At 39.7% G+C, this 15330-nt stretch overlaps 1 protein-coding gene across 1 annotated transcript in view; it reads left to right on the top strand.

Annotated features, from left to right (window-relative positions):
* Positions 1-15330, top strand: part of focad (focadhesin) — a 72650-nt gene that overhangs the window by 39275 nt on the left and 18045 nt on the right. Inside the window, exons 12-23 of the mRNA XM_033609710.2 lie at positions 1218-1322; positions 1588-1689; positions 1796-1923; positions 3466-3592; positions 3678-3812; positions 5772-5822; positions 6370-6453; positions 8723-8858; positions 8984-9172; positions 12044-12165; positions 12272-12364; positions 13390-13478. Of these exons, the coding sequence (XP_033465601.2) occupies positions 1218-1322; positions 1588-1689; positions 1796-1923; positions 3466-3592; positions 3678-3812; positions 5772-5822; positions 6370-6453; positions 8723-8858; positions 8984-9172; positions 12044-12165; positions 12272-12364; positions 13390-13478 (1361 nt within the window). The remainder of the gene's footprint in view (positions 1-1217; positions 1323-1587; positions 1690-1795; positions 1924-3465; positions 3593-3677; positions 3813-5771; positions 5823-6369; positions 6454-8722; positions 8859-8983; positions 9173-12043; positions 12166-12271; positions 12365-13389; positions 13479-15330) is intronic.

Raw genomic sequence — 15330 nt, 5'->3', positions numbered from 1 at the left:
AAGTATGCATGCATTATATGATGTTAATTCCACTACAGAGGAGACTTGATGATCACTAAAATTAAGTGGGGAAAACAGTGGATATATCGGTATCGGTTCATTCACTCATTCATTCATTCATCCATTCATTCATTGGAACAAACAAAACATTGAACAAACCCCTCTGTAACAACCTTCAGACTATAAATGGGAATAAAACTGGAAAGTAACAGTGAAAGAGTAACTAACAGATGGCCTCATCAAACTTCCCCAGTTGATTAGTTTCATAAAGACAACTGTTTTTTTGTATTACAAGTTTTCTGAAATGTTATGTTTAAATGTGCAAATGAGGCACTATCTAATTAAATATGCACTTTTTTGCCTACATTTCCATAACAAAAATCTGAACTAAAATAAGCTTTAATGTGTATTTTGGAATTTTTATTTACATTTGTCTGAAAGAAGACATGTTATAGAAGCAAAATAGCCCAAAATGTCAAAATTGACCAGTGCATGGAAAAACAAAAGTATCAGAATGAAAACATACTTAAAGTACCAAAAGTAAAACTACTCGTTATGTAGAATAGCCCCTTTCAGGATAATAAACATCTAGTATTGGATTATAGCGGTAATTATTAATGCATTCATGTGTTCATCACTTTAATGTTGCTGTTGGTAAAGATGTAGCTCACTTTAATTACATGTTATTTGATAGTTAATTACATTTTGCATTTATAATCTGAATTTCCAAAGTAACTAAAGCAGTCAAATGGATGTAATGCAGTAAAAACTACATTATTTTCCTCTGAGGTGTAGAGAAGTGAAAGTATAAACAAGCATAACATGGAAACACTCAAAAATACCAGAGTGCATAATCATCCAAAAAGAAATTTCCTGGCAGGGGGCATCCCCCCAAACTTCCCTACAGTGGTCCGGAAGAAACCCCTAAACCAGTTTCAAAGCCTTGAAATGCTTTAGCTTTAGATTAAAACAGAAAACAGTGCATGTCATAGCTTAAAGTCTTAAAGAACACTCATATAAACCTGTGTTAACAATAGTCATCGGTGACCAACCAACATCTCTGACTGTCCTCCCATTCAAAGCAGAGTAGGACAGGGCCTGCTGCTCCTAGTCCCAGAAGTAGGACCACAAATGTGTCATTGAGAATTTCTGGCCAGTTAGGACTCATTGTTGCACTGGGGTGTTTCCTTAATCTAAAGTCACGTGTGTGTCTGCAGGTCCCTTCCCTTGTTCCTGTGCTGCTGTTCAAACTGGGGAAGGAAAAGAATCCAGGCGTGGCTCACGCTGTGCTCAACTGCCTGCCAAACCTCGGCACTCATAAGGTACTGAGCACCTCTGGCCTCCACTGTCCTGCTGTACAAAGACATGGAGTACAAACCATTGCTGTGTAAACCTCCATTATTTCATATGGTCATATTTAAGGGACTGTTCTAATGAAAGTGTAATTTACAATATTCACAATCTGAATATATATATAAAAAAATCAGTGTATGTGCAGAGGACTCATTATTAGGTCTGTGAGAATCTGCAGAAAGTTCATTTCACTTGACCTTAACCATTAACACGCACCATGCTTTAATGTTCCAGCTCTGTGTCCCCATGGTGCTGCAGACTCTGCACATGCTGGCCAGCGCCCCCAAGCTGAGAGCAGTGGCAATGCGCCTCATGACAGCTCTTTGGAAGAAACAGGTCTGGTCATCATCATATTTATTTATTTAGGCCTTCTTTAATATTTTTCCTGGATTGTCTTCTTGTTCAGCTCTTATTCACAACTGACTCTGTTCCCTCCTGTAAGGATCGAATCTACCCAGAGCTGCAGCGTCTGCTGGGACAGCAGGACAGTAGAGTGGTGGTGGGGAGGGACGCCCAGTGGGAGCAGATTGTGGCCAGGGCCGCCTGTCTCCGGGACATCTGTAGAGAGAGGTCAGACCAATACAGACACACTGGACGGGCTGTGACAGGGCTTTTTTTGAGAGGGGCATGACATGAAGGTCTGATCAATTGAATACAGTGGGGAAAAACTGAATAAAGGGAAGTCATCTAGCTGATGCTTTTCCTTTCCATTTAAATTACATGTAATACAAGTTAAAATGTAGCAACTCTCCTTTACAAGCTCACTGCCGCAACAGAAGAACATTTTACAGATGCACTTTAAATAGTTTTGGCTTCAATTTTAAAGGAAAGACAGTGGCTTCTTACAGATGTATTTAAATGTTTTTGTTGGGTTTTCAAAGATAAAAAAAAATAAAAAATAAAACAAAATGAAATAAAATAGAATAATTATAATTTAAAGAATGTAAATAAAAATGAATAAATGAAGCAAAAACCAGACAAACTTACTTTCTAAAATACAATAAAAAAAATTATATTAAATAAAGTAAAGATTCTACAAAGTTATGGTTATCTGTTACAGGCATTAAGTTGTATTTCTTGCAGTGTAGACATTATTATAGTTGTCCAGGAATGGTTGCCATACTTTTTGGACTTAATTAACCAAGCCCTGCGTGGCATACTTGAGCTTTTCCAACTTCAAATGAACCATCTCCACAACCCAGCAGCTACTCATGGGGGGGCAGTGGATTTCCAATTATATAGAATGAGACAAAAGAAGAAATGAAAAGAAAGCAACTGCATGAGCCTGGGCTTGAGACAGATTCAGATCTCTATGAGCAATGCCAAAAACGGCCAGACTTGGCTCTGGGTCTATGGCCTTGTCACGCATGTACAAGAGTGTTTCCAAGACCTTAGCCCAAAATGGTCTCATACACTAAACAAAAATTTAAATGCAATGTTTTTGGTCCCATTTTCACAGATTTAAGACTTTTTAATGCACTCAATAGATATATTTCTGTCAAATTTTGGTCGTAAATCAGTTTTAATGAGCACTTCTCCTTTTCCAAGATAACCATCCACCTGACAAGTGTGGCTGGATGTACTGCCATAATTCAAACTACATTGCAGACAGTTTATGGCAGTGAAATGAACATTCAGTCCACAGGCGACAGCTCTGGTCGACATTCCTGCAGTCAGCATGCCAACGGCACACTCCCTCAAAACTTGTGACATCTGTGGCATTGTGTTGTGTGCTCAAATGTCACATTTTAGAGTGTACTTTTATTGTGATGTTTATTGTTTATCCCAAGGCACACCTGTGTACTAATAATGCTGTTTAATCCACATCTTGATATGCCACTCATGTCAGGTGGATGGGTTCTCTTGAAAAAAGAGACGTGCTCACTAACACGGATTTTAACACTTTAGCAACCAATATTTGACAGAATTATATCTACTGAGTGCATGAAAAAAGTCTAAGACCTTTATCTGAAACCTGTGAAAAACAGAAGCAAAAATTAAAGTGTTGCGTTTAAAGGTTATGTCCTCCATCTCAGCTGCCCAGATGTGTTGTGATTTATAAGATTGTCATACATCACATAGCAAAGAATTTCCTGTGTGTGTGTGTGTCAGGCCTTACCAGCATGGAGGCGACATGTTGGCTGCCATTACGCTCACTCTGAACCAGTGCACCAAACCAGACATGGCAACCCCTGCTTCCCTCGCCCTGCAAGGACTACAGGAGCTGTGCCGGGCAGAGGTCACACATACATACAAACACTCGCCAGTGTTAACTGCATGTACAGTTAGCGTAGCCACTGAGTTTTCTGAGGTTTGTTTTGCAGGTAGTAGACATCGTGTCAACATGGAGAAGTCTGGGGCCGGAGCTGAGCTGTGACTCCCGTCCACTGATGGTCAAAGTCATAGCTGAACTTCTGGCTTTGGTTCCCCAGCTCACTGTCAAGTCAGAGGAGTATGAGGTATCTGATGGACTTCATGAAAGCTTCTGTTTGATGCACTGTTAGAGCTTCGTTGTGGTATTTGTTTGTCTTCCTGTTGGTCTGCGTAGTCGTCCAGAAGGTGGTATCCCCGAAATAAACTGACTATGTGTCGAATATTTCTGACTTTGGCTTTCCCCAGTTGTTGTATCAAAAAAGACACTGTCTAACCATAAACTTTACTATGCTTCTATTTTGTGTTGTAAGGCATTTTTACAGATCTGAAGTATCAACATCAAAAAGAGCTGTGTACTCCAGTCCCATGACCTGGACTCAAGTCAGACTTGAGTCACAAATTTGATGGCTCGAGACAAAATCAAAAAAGAACTGCAACTGGACTTGAACTGTGACACCAGTGACTTGTGACTTCACTTGGACTTGAGTCTTTTGAGACGTTTGAAGGTGCACAAAGAACAGAAAAGTGGAGGCTAATATTCACATAGTTAGGAATGCTTAGCTAACATTAGCGTAACAGCTCAGTAAGCTTTCAACAAGCAAATACATGCACATTTTTAAAAAAGTATTCATAGTTTTTGCCAGTTTAATAACGGCATTAAATTTTTTCAAGAGTTGCATTATGACTAGAAACTAGAAACTCAAAGTTTAGGACTTGTCGGTCTTGACTTGGGACTTCACTTGGGACTTGAGTACAAAGACTTGAGATGTACTTGTGAGTGACTTACAAAACAATGACCTGGTCTCATCTCTGATAGTAAGTGATTTTTGTGTCAGCCTCTCAGAATCAAGGTGGATAAGCTTTTTTTCTTGCAGCCCTAACAAAGTTAGTGGGCTAACTAGCTATGTTTATATGGACATATATCCACATAAACATAGCTAACTATATTTATATGCCCATTTGCCTACTTTTAATTGATTGCAACAAATTCATGTGTCTATTCTACAAGGTTATAATTTGGAAATGTAAGATATAATACCAGATGAGCCTTTGGTTCTCTCTAGAGTTAGGATGTGGTTAGCCTAGCTTAGCATAAAGACTGAAAGCAGGGGGAACAAGCCAGTCTGGCTTTGTCTAAAGTTCAAAAATACACCTGTTAGACACATACAGTACTGACTCCAGCTCTGAACTCAAAGGGTCTGTATATGACATTCAGGAAACTAATGTAGCTGCAAACCAGTATTTGCTATGCAAAGACATTGTGGAATAATGGCATTCTTAGCAGAGAATGAAGTCATGCTCCCTCTGTGTCTTTTGCAATCCAAGCATGTGAGTATCTGCGAGTGTGTCTCACAAGCTTAGCTAATCGCCGCCACTCTGCCCTGTTAGCTCTGTCAGCACAGTTGCAATTGTAAGCGCTGTGCGCACTATTAGCGGCTAGCAGCCATCATCTCCATGTTGAGAGCCGTGTGCAGACAATCCAGTCCCAGACTGAGTCATAGATATGCTCTGGATATTGTATCCAGCTTCTGTAACACACAGACACAGGGAATGGTATCAACCTTATCATCTCACTCCTTAAAAGAAATAAGCATATTTGGGTTGACAGTTTGTTGCTGTAACATAACCAGTGAGTGTATTTGTGAGTGATGGTGTTTCTACACAATGGTGCAGTCATTTGGTGCTATGTTGGTCAGTGTGAGATCAGTACTACTGAAAGTCAGAACAGAGAGAATGTGTAAGAAAAAGGAATGAATGCTTGTTGTCTTTCCTGAGGATTAAGGGGTTCTTTTGAATAAATAACTATTTCGATAATCATGATAAAAAGAAGGAAATGAGTTAGAAATCCTTCAGCTGGTGATTATAACTGTAGGGCTGAAACTCACTTTGCAACTTACAATTATCACTGGCTAAATGGAATAACAGCTTATCTTTGGTGAGCCTTGAATCTCTCTTTTTTAATTGATGTTGTTGGTTATTAATATGGTATCAGACTTTCCACAATTTACAGCTTCTTTTTTTTAATCCCTGGTTGTTTTTTTCAGAAACTGAAAGAGGAGGTGGTCAGCTTCCTGTGGAATTATGCTGTGAGCAAGGTCTGTGTACTGGAGATAGCTGCTCTGTGTGTGTCTGTGTGTGTGTGTGTGTGTGTGTGTGTGTATACACCCCCAGGTCTGGGGAGGATTTTTGCTGTAATTTACAGAATTTTGACAGTTAGATGAATGATTTAAAATACTTCCTGTCAGAATGAAACAAACCTTACTGGCTGTCATGAAATAAACTGCACAGGTTTGGGGGAAGGCAGCTGCTGAACTGAACACCCAGTACATTCTCAAGCTGCTTTATTATTATTGTCATATTTTTATTTTTATATCAACTGTGGATCAGTTAACTGTGTGTAACGTGAGATGGGTCACTTGTGGTTAGGAACCCCCAGAAAATTATGAAAACGTCAGCTTTACTGAGCTGTACAGCATTTTTTAGGTGTCTGCTTTCACGGCTTCAAAAGTCTGTTCAAACTTCAGTCAGATAGTCTGTAAAACCAGTATATCCATCTCCTACAGTGAGCTTATATTTCAAATGTCGAGTCATCTATGCCTGTACAAAACTCTGAAAAAACACTGTGTGTGTTTGCTGTAACAGGATCCAGAGGTGGCCAGCTGTGGCTACAGAGCTTTGGCAGATTTTCCTGAAACAGTCCACACAATAAATCTTCTTCCGGAGGCGGTAAGAGTCCTGCCTCACTCTCCTAACACTCTCATGTCTGTAACTTTACATTACATGTTGAATACTGTTTCTCCACACGCAACTTATCTTAGAATGCAATGCACATTATTATTTGGAAAATGAATATGATATGGGTAATTGAACATTTGAAATTAATACCTTCAGTATCAATTTCTGCAGAAAATGCCTAAAGATGTATTACAAATAATTTATCTAAATGTCAGGTCTTGAAAGGTATTGGAATATTTGATCTGTAATTATTCAGTCTTTTATCTTTATCTACTCATGTCCTGTTAGTGTTAACTTACCTAGAGCTTGTATATCCATGTAACAGTGTGTTAGCTTGTGCAGTTATGAGTTGTGGTTGCATTTTAGTTTTAAGCCACGTCAGGGCTCTAGATATGGCAGTGGTGGTCTGTCGCACCATTTTAGCCCACACATATCTCATAAACTGTTAGGTTATTTATTGATCAACTGATTTTTCATCTACCAACCAATAGGTCAATGTTTTACTGGTCTGATATTTTGGTTTGGAAAAATACCTGCAAAACGACATTCCCATCAGCCTCAGCTGCAGGTGCTTCCTTCAAGTGTTGGATAAAGTGTGCTTCCTTGATGTAACCTATCCAGTGTTCGTTTAATGTATGTGTTATCAATATAGAAACCTCAGATTACACCTAAAATTGAATTAAACTCTAAAACAAACTAGATAGTAAGGTAGTGTTGGAATTAGCTTGTTTAGCTTTAGAACTCCTGGGTTATACTTTAAGGAAGTCTTTCATCAGCCTGTGGGCAATCAAGATGACTGACACTGATGGCAGTTATTTAAGTTTTTCCGTTGTGTTATATCAGTTTTGAGCAGGTTAAAAAGCAGGGCTTAAGACTAATGGCATTCTGTCGTCCTGGAGAAAATAGAAAACATGTTTGGGATGAACCAAGATCTTTCCCTCTCCATCAGGAGAAAATGACGCAGTAAATTCATCATTGATGCATCAGGGGACATAGCCTATTGTTTCCCTGATAATGCTGCAGTATGAACAACAAATCTATGTTGAAATCGGCAGGAGGAGAGCTAGTTAACTTTAACTTTTAGCTGTTAACTGTTAGCAGTCGGTGGTGGGAACCACAGAGGTTGCACTGAGTTACATTATGGTGTTCTACTTAGTAAAAATGAGTATTGGGCCAGTGTAAATTATAACGTTATGTGTTCCAGTGTAATCATAAATAAATTGTGCCCCCCAGGAACAGTGCCAGGCTTTGAAACCAATTTGACATAGTGGCCAAACTGTGGAATTACAACTTACAGGTCTATCACATGATGCCATTGGGCCCAAAATGACATTTTCCTATAGACTGAGAAACAGACGTCTACAAATCAGTCGGTTCATTTTTTTTTTTTGAGTGTCACAGCCCCCACTAAATGACTTGTTTTCTTGTCAGGAATTGATCCATTCAGTCTTATACCATTTCAAAATACCAGAAGAGCTGTACGATTAAATCATTTTATCCCCATTTAAGTTAGCCGAGAGCTAAACCTGAGGTTAGCTGCTTGGCTTGCAAAAGTTTATAGTGTGTCTGCTTTGTGGAACCCACAATGTGGAAGCAGGGTGGAAGATCTGGGTAATTTTACACATGGGAGTCAAACTTTTTGGCTTAATGCCCCTCTGAGCAACTTTTATAGGAATGAACAGGGCCTCCAATGCTGTATCCAGTTCTCTTTATATCCATGGAATAAATCCAGCTGTTTGAAGGAGGAATTTTGTTTATGTTTTCACAGCAATATTAAAAGGGTATTAGAGTGGAAATTAAGATATATATTTACAAAGGCTTTTGAAGCAGTTCTTTGTTGAATGTTTGAAATATTCAAGGCAGTTTCATGAATTTGTATGATGGAAATCATGCTCATTCAAAGGTAGTGTAATGTAGGACTGGATAACTTTATTACAGTACAGTTATTTTTATATAATGATTATTTCTTTTTACTGGCCACAAAGGAGGAAAGAAATAACAATTAAAACAAAAGAAACAACAACAACAACAAAATGTTCGATATCGGTTATCAGCCAGATTGTTATTCTAAACATCAGTATCAGCCCAGAATTTCACAGTCAGTGTATTCTCAATTTATAGATTATGATTAATTATCCATGGATTTGTTGTCAGTGTAGTCTAGGTATGTCCAAAGTTGGGCCACAACCATTTTTAAATGACCCATGATTTGATCATCTATTTACCAAAATCTATTTCTGCTGCTCTGTCCGCTCTGTAGGCCAGACCAGCTACAAAGGATGAGGATGAGGAGGATGAACAAGGGAAGGAGAAAGAGGAAGAAGAAAAGGATCTCTCTATCCCAGGTTCATCTTATGTGAAACTGATGGCTCTCATCCCCCTATCTGTTCTACCAGGTACATTACGCTCACTTCCGGCTGGGCCACACACTCCAAACACAATTGTACATGGTGGGAAGCCAGTGAGGGATCACGCTGAAGGAGGGGTCGGAGTGACTCTCATTTTGTCTTTTTCCTCTCAGCCTTGGAGCTCTTCCTGACCTCACTGGTGAAGCAGGAGATGAGCCAGATGCCACGGGGGGTGTACTTCTCTGCCCTGAGGGGGGGGAACCTGCGTTCAGACCAGGGGAAAACCATGGCGGGAATTCCATTATTCATGCTGAAGACCTACGAGAACAACAAACAGCCTGGGCTGAAGCCGGGACTAGCAGGTGAGCAGATCCATCCCCTCTCTCCCTGTGTGAAGCTGAACGTGTTACATTTCTCTTTATTTTGTTTGCGGGGATGTTTGTGTTGTATTACATCATATTGTGCAGTAGCTGGTTGCTTGAAGCATCTTAAGTTTTTCTGATAATGTCACTTAACAAACATCTCAAACTGATTTCTTAGATTAAAAAAATGAGCCATTTATGACAGTGCAGCATAAATACTTTACATTATGTATTCAGTATTCTGTATTCCACTGTTGCAAAGGTAACAGAACGTCAGATATTTGGTGGCGCTTTCTAGCAATTGTTATCAATTGTCAAAAAATTAAAGTAAAAGTTCAAAAGTTCAAACTGGACTGAGGAAGAAAAGCTCAAACTACCTGATGACTACCTGAATATGAGATGAGGAAATATGTTCTAAAAAGTTAGTTTATGAAAAGTAGCTTTGTTATCCTCATGCTTGTCATCTATGACTCAACATCGTTCAAGACTCTGTGCACATCCCTGCATACTCTGGACTTAAAGTATGTCCTCCAAAAACATCACCAATAACAGACTGGTAGGAGCTAGCTGTATCGGGCGCTCCAAGTCCTGTGCCAGTTTGTTTGCTATCTGGAAATCCATTGTTTAAAAAAAAAAAAAATTCTTCCTTTACCTCTGGAGCAAAGACGGTGGATAAACCAAGACGGTCCACTGCGAGTCAGTTTCCTGTATCAGTGTCACGTGGGGTTCGCGACCACTACGCCCCTTTAGGAGACTAACAGCAGGTCCTGAGTCTATTGACTTCACTGGGAGAAATGAACGTGATTACAGATTATGGCCGATTCTTTCGTCCCATAGTCACGGAAGCAAATATTGGACCCATTTATCACAAGCCACATACCTTCAGAACATTCCGACACCAAAATGGCAAATTTCAGAGGGACAAACCAGGAGAAAATTGACTTTGTTCAAGACCTGTCTCTGTCTCAACATCACACTCTCGCGAGATCTGGCAACAGTTATCTCCTCTCTGGTGCTGAAATCAGTGCAGTTTCACCAAAGATACTGGATTAGAAAAATATTTTTTTTCCAGCGGATATCTTAGTTACAACATGACTGAGCTAGCAAAGCAGTTTTGTGTTGCTATGTGTGGTATTTATTCAGTTTTGGGAAATCACGATGTCTAGAAAGCATCAGTGGCTGCAGCTGATGCAGCTGAGGGACAGCTAACAGCAGCAGCAAAGCTAACATCAGGACTGTCATCTTTTTCACGTTGAGGAGACGGCGTTTTGGGTGGTGCTGTCGCCATGGACGCGGAGCTTGCTGTTTCTGTAGGTACACATTTCCTGGGGACACCTGCACGTCTCGGCCCCGCCCCCTCCATTGTGATTGACTAAAGCGCAGCATCGTTCAAACTTAAACTTTTACCTTGATGAAACTAAAAAGGCATCATAATACACTTTGTCGAGGTTAAGTAGCTGTTTATGGTTCCTTAAGTTTTTCTCTAAGTTTCTTCTTTAAGTTACCAAGGACGATTGTACAACATTTAAGTTGCTAAGGATGACTGTGCAGATTTAAGAAATTACTTAAGGAAAAAAGACACAACATTGAGATTTAAATTGAAGTATTTGAAGTAGGGCTGTCAAGCAATTAAGAAAATAATCAAATTGATGATATGCTCTGTGGTGCATTCTTCTAAATTCATCACATACATTAATTTTTGCTGTGAAAGTATTTAGAAAATGTCAATTCAAATGAATTTTGGCAGATGTGTTGTAGTTGAGCTGCTGAATGTTGGACACAATTGTCTCTCCCGTCCTCTACCACTAAAACTGGCCTGCAGACCATTGCAATTCATTTTGCAAGGGAGTTAGTCAGTCGGTCACAGATAGACTGACTCAGTTTGCGTCTGAACGCCTGGTCTAGTGTGGTTTGCAAAGCTGAGTGCTAGTGCTAGCATCAGAGGCTGTGCTAGCTTGGACTTCAGGGTTCGCTGCTAAATGCTTTGCGTTAAGGTGATATTTCAGGCTCGAAGTACTCCAGTGGTACAAAAATTCCTTACTGCAGAAATTGCAGAGACAGTGCTCCTATCAACAGTTCCATATGGGCTTTATTTTAATCTAAGGGAGCGATCACACCGAGATGAAACGCTAGAAACGCAATGCCAGTAAAACCATTGTTTTCCTATGATACGGCGGGTCTGACCGGCATTCAAGCGTCTTTTTAAACGGCAGTTTTTCCGGCGTCTTTTTAGACGTGCGTTTTGGTAGACGCTTCTTTTTAGACGCGCATAGACGCTGAAAAGTTCAAATATTTTCAACTTTTTGAGCGTCAGACGCTAGTAGTTAGCGTGCATTGAATAAGCACTTTGAGCGTTTCAAGCGTCTTTTAAGCGTCCGCGTCTCTAGGGTCTCATTTCTGTGTGATCACCCCCTAACTGTTCCATTCACTGGTCCAAGCAGCGTCTGCCTCCATTATGTGACAAAGCAACTGTGGCCTTCAGTTACGCACAGGGTCAAAAGGCACCATGGAACATGATTAATGAGCATTCATTTATAATGCTTTATTTTTTTCTGTGATTAATTAATCAAAATTAATGCATTATTTTGACCACCCTGATTTAAAGGTATACTATGCAGGATTTTTGGTTTCTTGTATGTCGGCATGTAGGCAATTGTTGGCAAACATGTTGACCATATCAACTTTATAAGGTGGTAATATATCATTAGTTGTGTCTTTTAGCCCAACTTGGCAAAGAAATCTAATTAAGGTTTAATTTTTCAGGGTCCTTTAAGTCGTATTTGCACACAGCCAGTGTGTTTGCAATAACAAAGCTTCTACAGTTGATTGTGTGTGTGCGTGTGTCTGTGTCTGTGTCTGTGTGTGTTGTAGCTGGACTGCTCCTCTGTTACGAGCTGCCTGTGCAGACGGATCGTGACGGCAGACCAATCGATCGTTTCCTCATCAGCCGCAGTCGCAGCTACCAGCACACCCTGGCAGCCCTCATTCATGAAGTATGTCTTGACCCTTTCCTTCCTCTGCCTCTTATGCTCCTCTTTGGTTTTGAACCATTTCTAACAGCCCCCATAAAATTCCTGCTTGTTGTTATTTGATGTGCAGGTGAACATTCAGCCATCTGAGTGGCACCGCGCTCTCTTCCTGCCGCAGGCCTGGCGAGGTTTCATGAGCCGAGCTTTCCACGCTGTCCTACAGGTTTGTGCTTCTAGGAAGTGACAGATTGATGACGTATTAATAGAAGAATTGATCAGTTATAATAGGAACTATTCTCCAGGCACTGTTAAGTGGAGCAGAGAAGAAAGGTATAAAAGTTTCATCAGGGCAGAAGTAATGACAGACAGAGTGACAACACCTGCGTCCATAATTTAAAATCCACCAGTAAAATGTGACATTATATTATGAAATGAGTTTTGAAATAGACAGACCACACTTAACAGGCCATACAAGGCTTGCACACCATTTCCATGGATATGTGTGCTCTCGGGCTCCCAATTTTAAAATTAAGTTAAATAATAATCAAAATTTATTTTGTTTTTAGCAAATTGTGTCTGCATGGTGTATGACAAAATTAAGATGAAAAAAGTTAGCCCAAAGAAAGTATGGATAGATTAAAAAAAAACCACTCAATCCCCAAATGAGTCTAAAACTGGTCAAAAATATGCCTCTTTCTCTGCCTCAGTTTGGTGGGTCTGGGCCAGTTGGAAGTTATGTCCCACCCCCGCCCATTAGTTTTGATAGTTGACAGATTTCACAAATTAGGGCCTGAAAAATTCTGCCATCTAAAATAACCATGAAAAAGACTGGTTTCATTAAATTTTCTATCAAATAGGCTGAAACCAGGGTTTCACATTTAGAGGACATGATGCCTACCAAATAAACCACAAGTGCGGGGTTTTTGTTGCATATTCAAAGGTCTAGTTTTTGTTTCAGTTTCAAGTTCAGGGTTCTACATTTTCTATTAACCTGAAAATTAAAAAGTTAATTTCACATTTAATTTTACTTTAGTGGGTGTTTTGCTTTTGAGTAAACTGAAATTTTTTTTATCAACGGAGTTTTCATTTTGGCAGAAAATTATATTTTTTGTCAGACACATTACCATCTTATTGGCCTTCAGAAGCTCATGCCTGTCAAATACTAAATCTTTCTTTGAGTTGAAAAAAATGAATCAGACATCCTGCATGGAAAAATTAATTGTGGTTTGTTTTTGTGTGTGTCTTCAGGGCCGACGTGCTGATTTACAGATGCAGCAGAAACAAGGCAAAGAGAACCCAGAGGAGCTACAGTACAAACAACACTGTGCCTGGCTTTGGTGAGAGTTACTTACACAATACACTGCTATACTACCTGTATGTTTCACACACAAAAACACACATACAGTTTACTACTAAAAGGGGGTTCAGTGGTAGCATATAGTAGACAAACATTTTAAATGATCTTATTACGTTATTGAATGAGCAAACCTGATGAAACCCTTTTAGTCACCTGATATTTACTGAAATTTCAGGTGTGAATGCTGCATGTTGAATAGCTGATGTAGCACTGCAATGCTGGCTTTAAACATTTAATAGTACCATTAATGTATGAATGATGTGGAATATTTGACGGTTTTTGAAAAGCTGACGCTACACTGCCATGCTGGTGTAGATGTGTATGAATGTTACTGAAAAGTTGAAAGATACCAATACTGTAGAATATTTCAAGGTTTTTTAAAAGCTGATGCTACACTGCAGTGCTGGCTTAATTGGTTAGGAAGAAGATGAAGTAGTAGGAATAGTTGGAAAAGTGTGAATAGATTTAGTTAAAGGGAAATTTCAGTTTATTTCAACCTGTCTCCTATCGTCCTAAATTTGTTTCAAGTGACTAGTGACATAAAAATAATAGTTAGCATGTTAGCCGTTAGCCTAGATACAGCCGGGGCGCATTAGTAGCGTCAGACCTGTTAAAACGTAAGTGAACGGGCATACTTCAAGTGCAAAGTTAGTCCACTAAACAAGCTTTTTTCCACAAAGACCGCCTCATATCGTTAGGATAAATGTCGGAGAACATATAGAAAATGACATGTAAACGTGTTGACGAAGAGCTTCATGAAATTGAAGAACGGAGGAGGAGGAGAGAGAGAGGCGCAACAGGTAGAGGACGAGAGAGGAGGAATGGCTGCTGCAAGGCCGCATAGCTCTGGAGATTGGTGGTGTACCTGTGAATGCTGTGCTCCAGTGCCCACAGAAGAGGAATACCTCTGTTGCAAGGAATGGGACCAGTTGCAGCCTTATTTTCAAGGTCTGGATGTGACCGAGGACAAGACACCTCTACCTGGAGTAGTATCCAGCTGGGCTTTATCTAGAGCTCGCCATATTTCAGCCATGCTTTGGAAAGCAGAGCTAAATGTAAACAAACACAGCACCACACCGGTAAGGTAAGACAGCACGTTTACATGTCGTTTTCTATATGTTCTCTGACATTTATCTTAACAATATGAGGCAGTCTTTGTGGAAAAAAGCTTGTTTAGTGGACTAACTTTGCACTTGAAGGTTGCCCGTTCACTTACGTTTTAACAGGTCTGACGCTACTATGCGCCCCGGCTGTATCTAGGCTAACGGCTAACATGCTAACTATTATTTTTATGTCACTAGTGACTTGAAACAAATTTAGGACGATAGGAGACGGGTTGAAATAAACCAAAATTTCCCTTTAATATGGATGTCACTGAAAAGTTGCTGACACTACACTGCAGTGCTGACTTAAATGTGTAAGAATAACATGAAGTAATGGGAATAGTTAAAAGACTGGAAATGGGTCCAATTAGTATGAATAGAATTTATAGGTTTAATAATACCAATGGAATATAGACAGTTAACTTCATAGATATTGGGCTGAGGCTCACCTTCCATTTTTAAGCCTTCCAGTTCAAGAACAAAAATTGTCTCGCTTTTATATAATAATGTAAGAGAGAGGACACCTTGATGAACACTGTGTGAAGTTTGTGTGTGTTCACGGCAGCAACTTGTCCAATTTTCAAACTTTTTTTATTTTAATTTATCAAACTGCATTCATGAGCTCAGGTTGCCATGGTAATGTTAACTGCTCTGTGACTCCTGGATGAGGCAGCAAATCCTTTTGAGGTTAACTGAAGCACATCTCTCAAACTGCTGGCCTTTCCTCAA

This window comes from Epinephelus lanceolatus, chromosome 22, assembly GCF_041903045.1.
Source record: "Epinephelus lanceolatus isolate andai-2023 chromosome 22, ASM4190304v1, whole genome shotgun sequence".
In the NCBI taxonomy this organism is placed as follows: domain Eukaryota; kingdom Metazoa; phylum Chordata; class Actinopteri; order Perciformes; family Serranidae; genus Epinephelus; species Epinephelus lanceolatus.
Note: the sequence above shows the minus strand (reverse complement) of the source record. Positions and strands in the feature narration are given on the sequence as shown.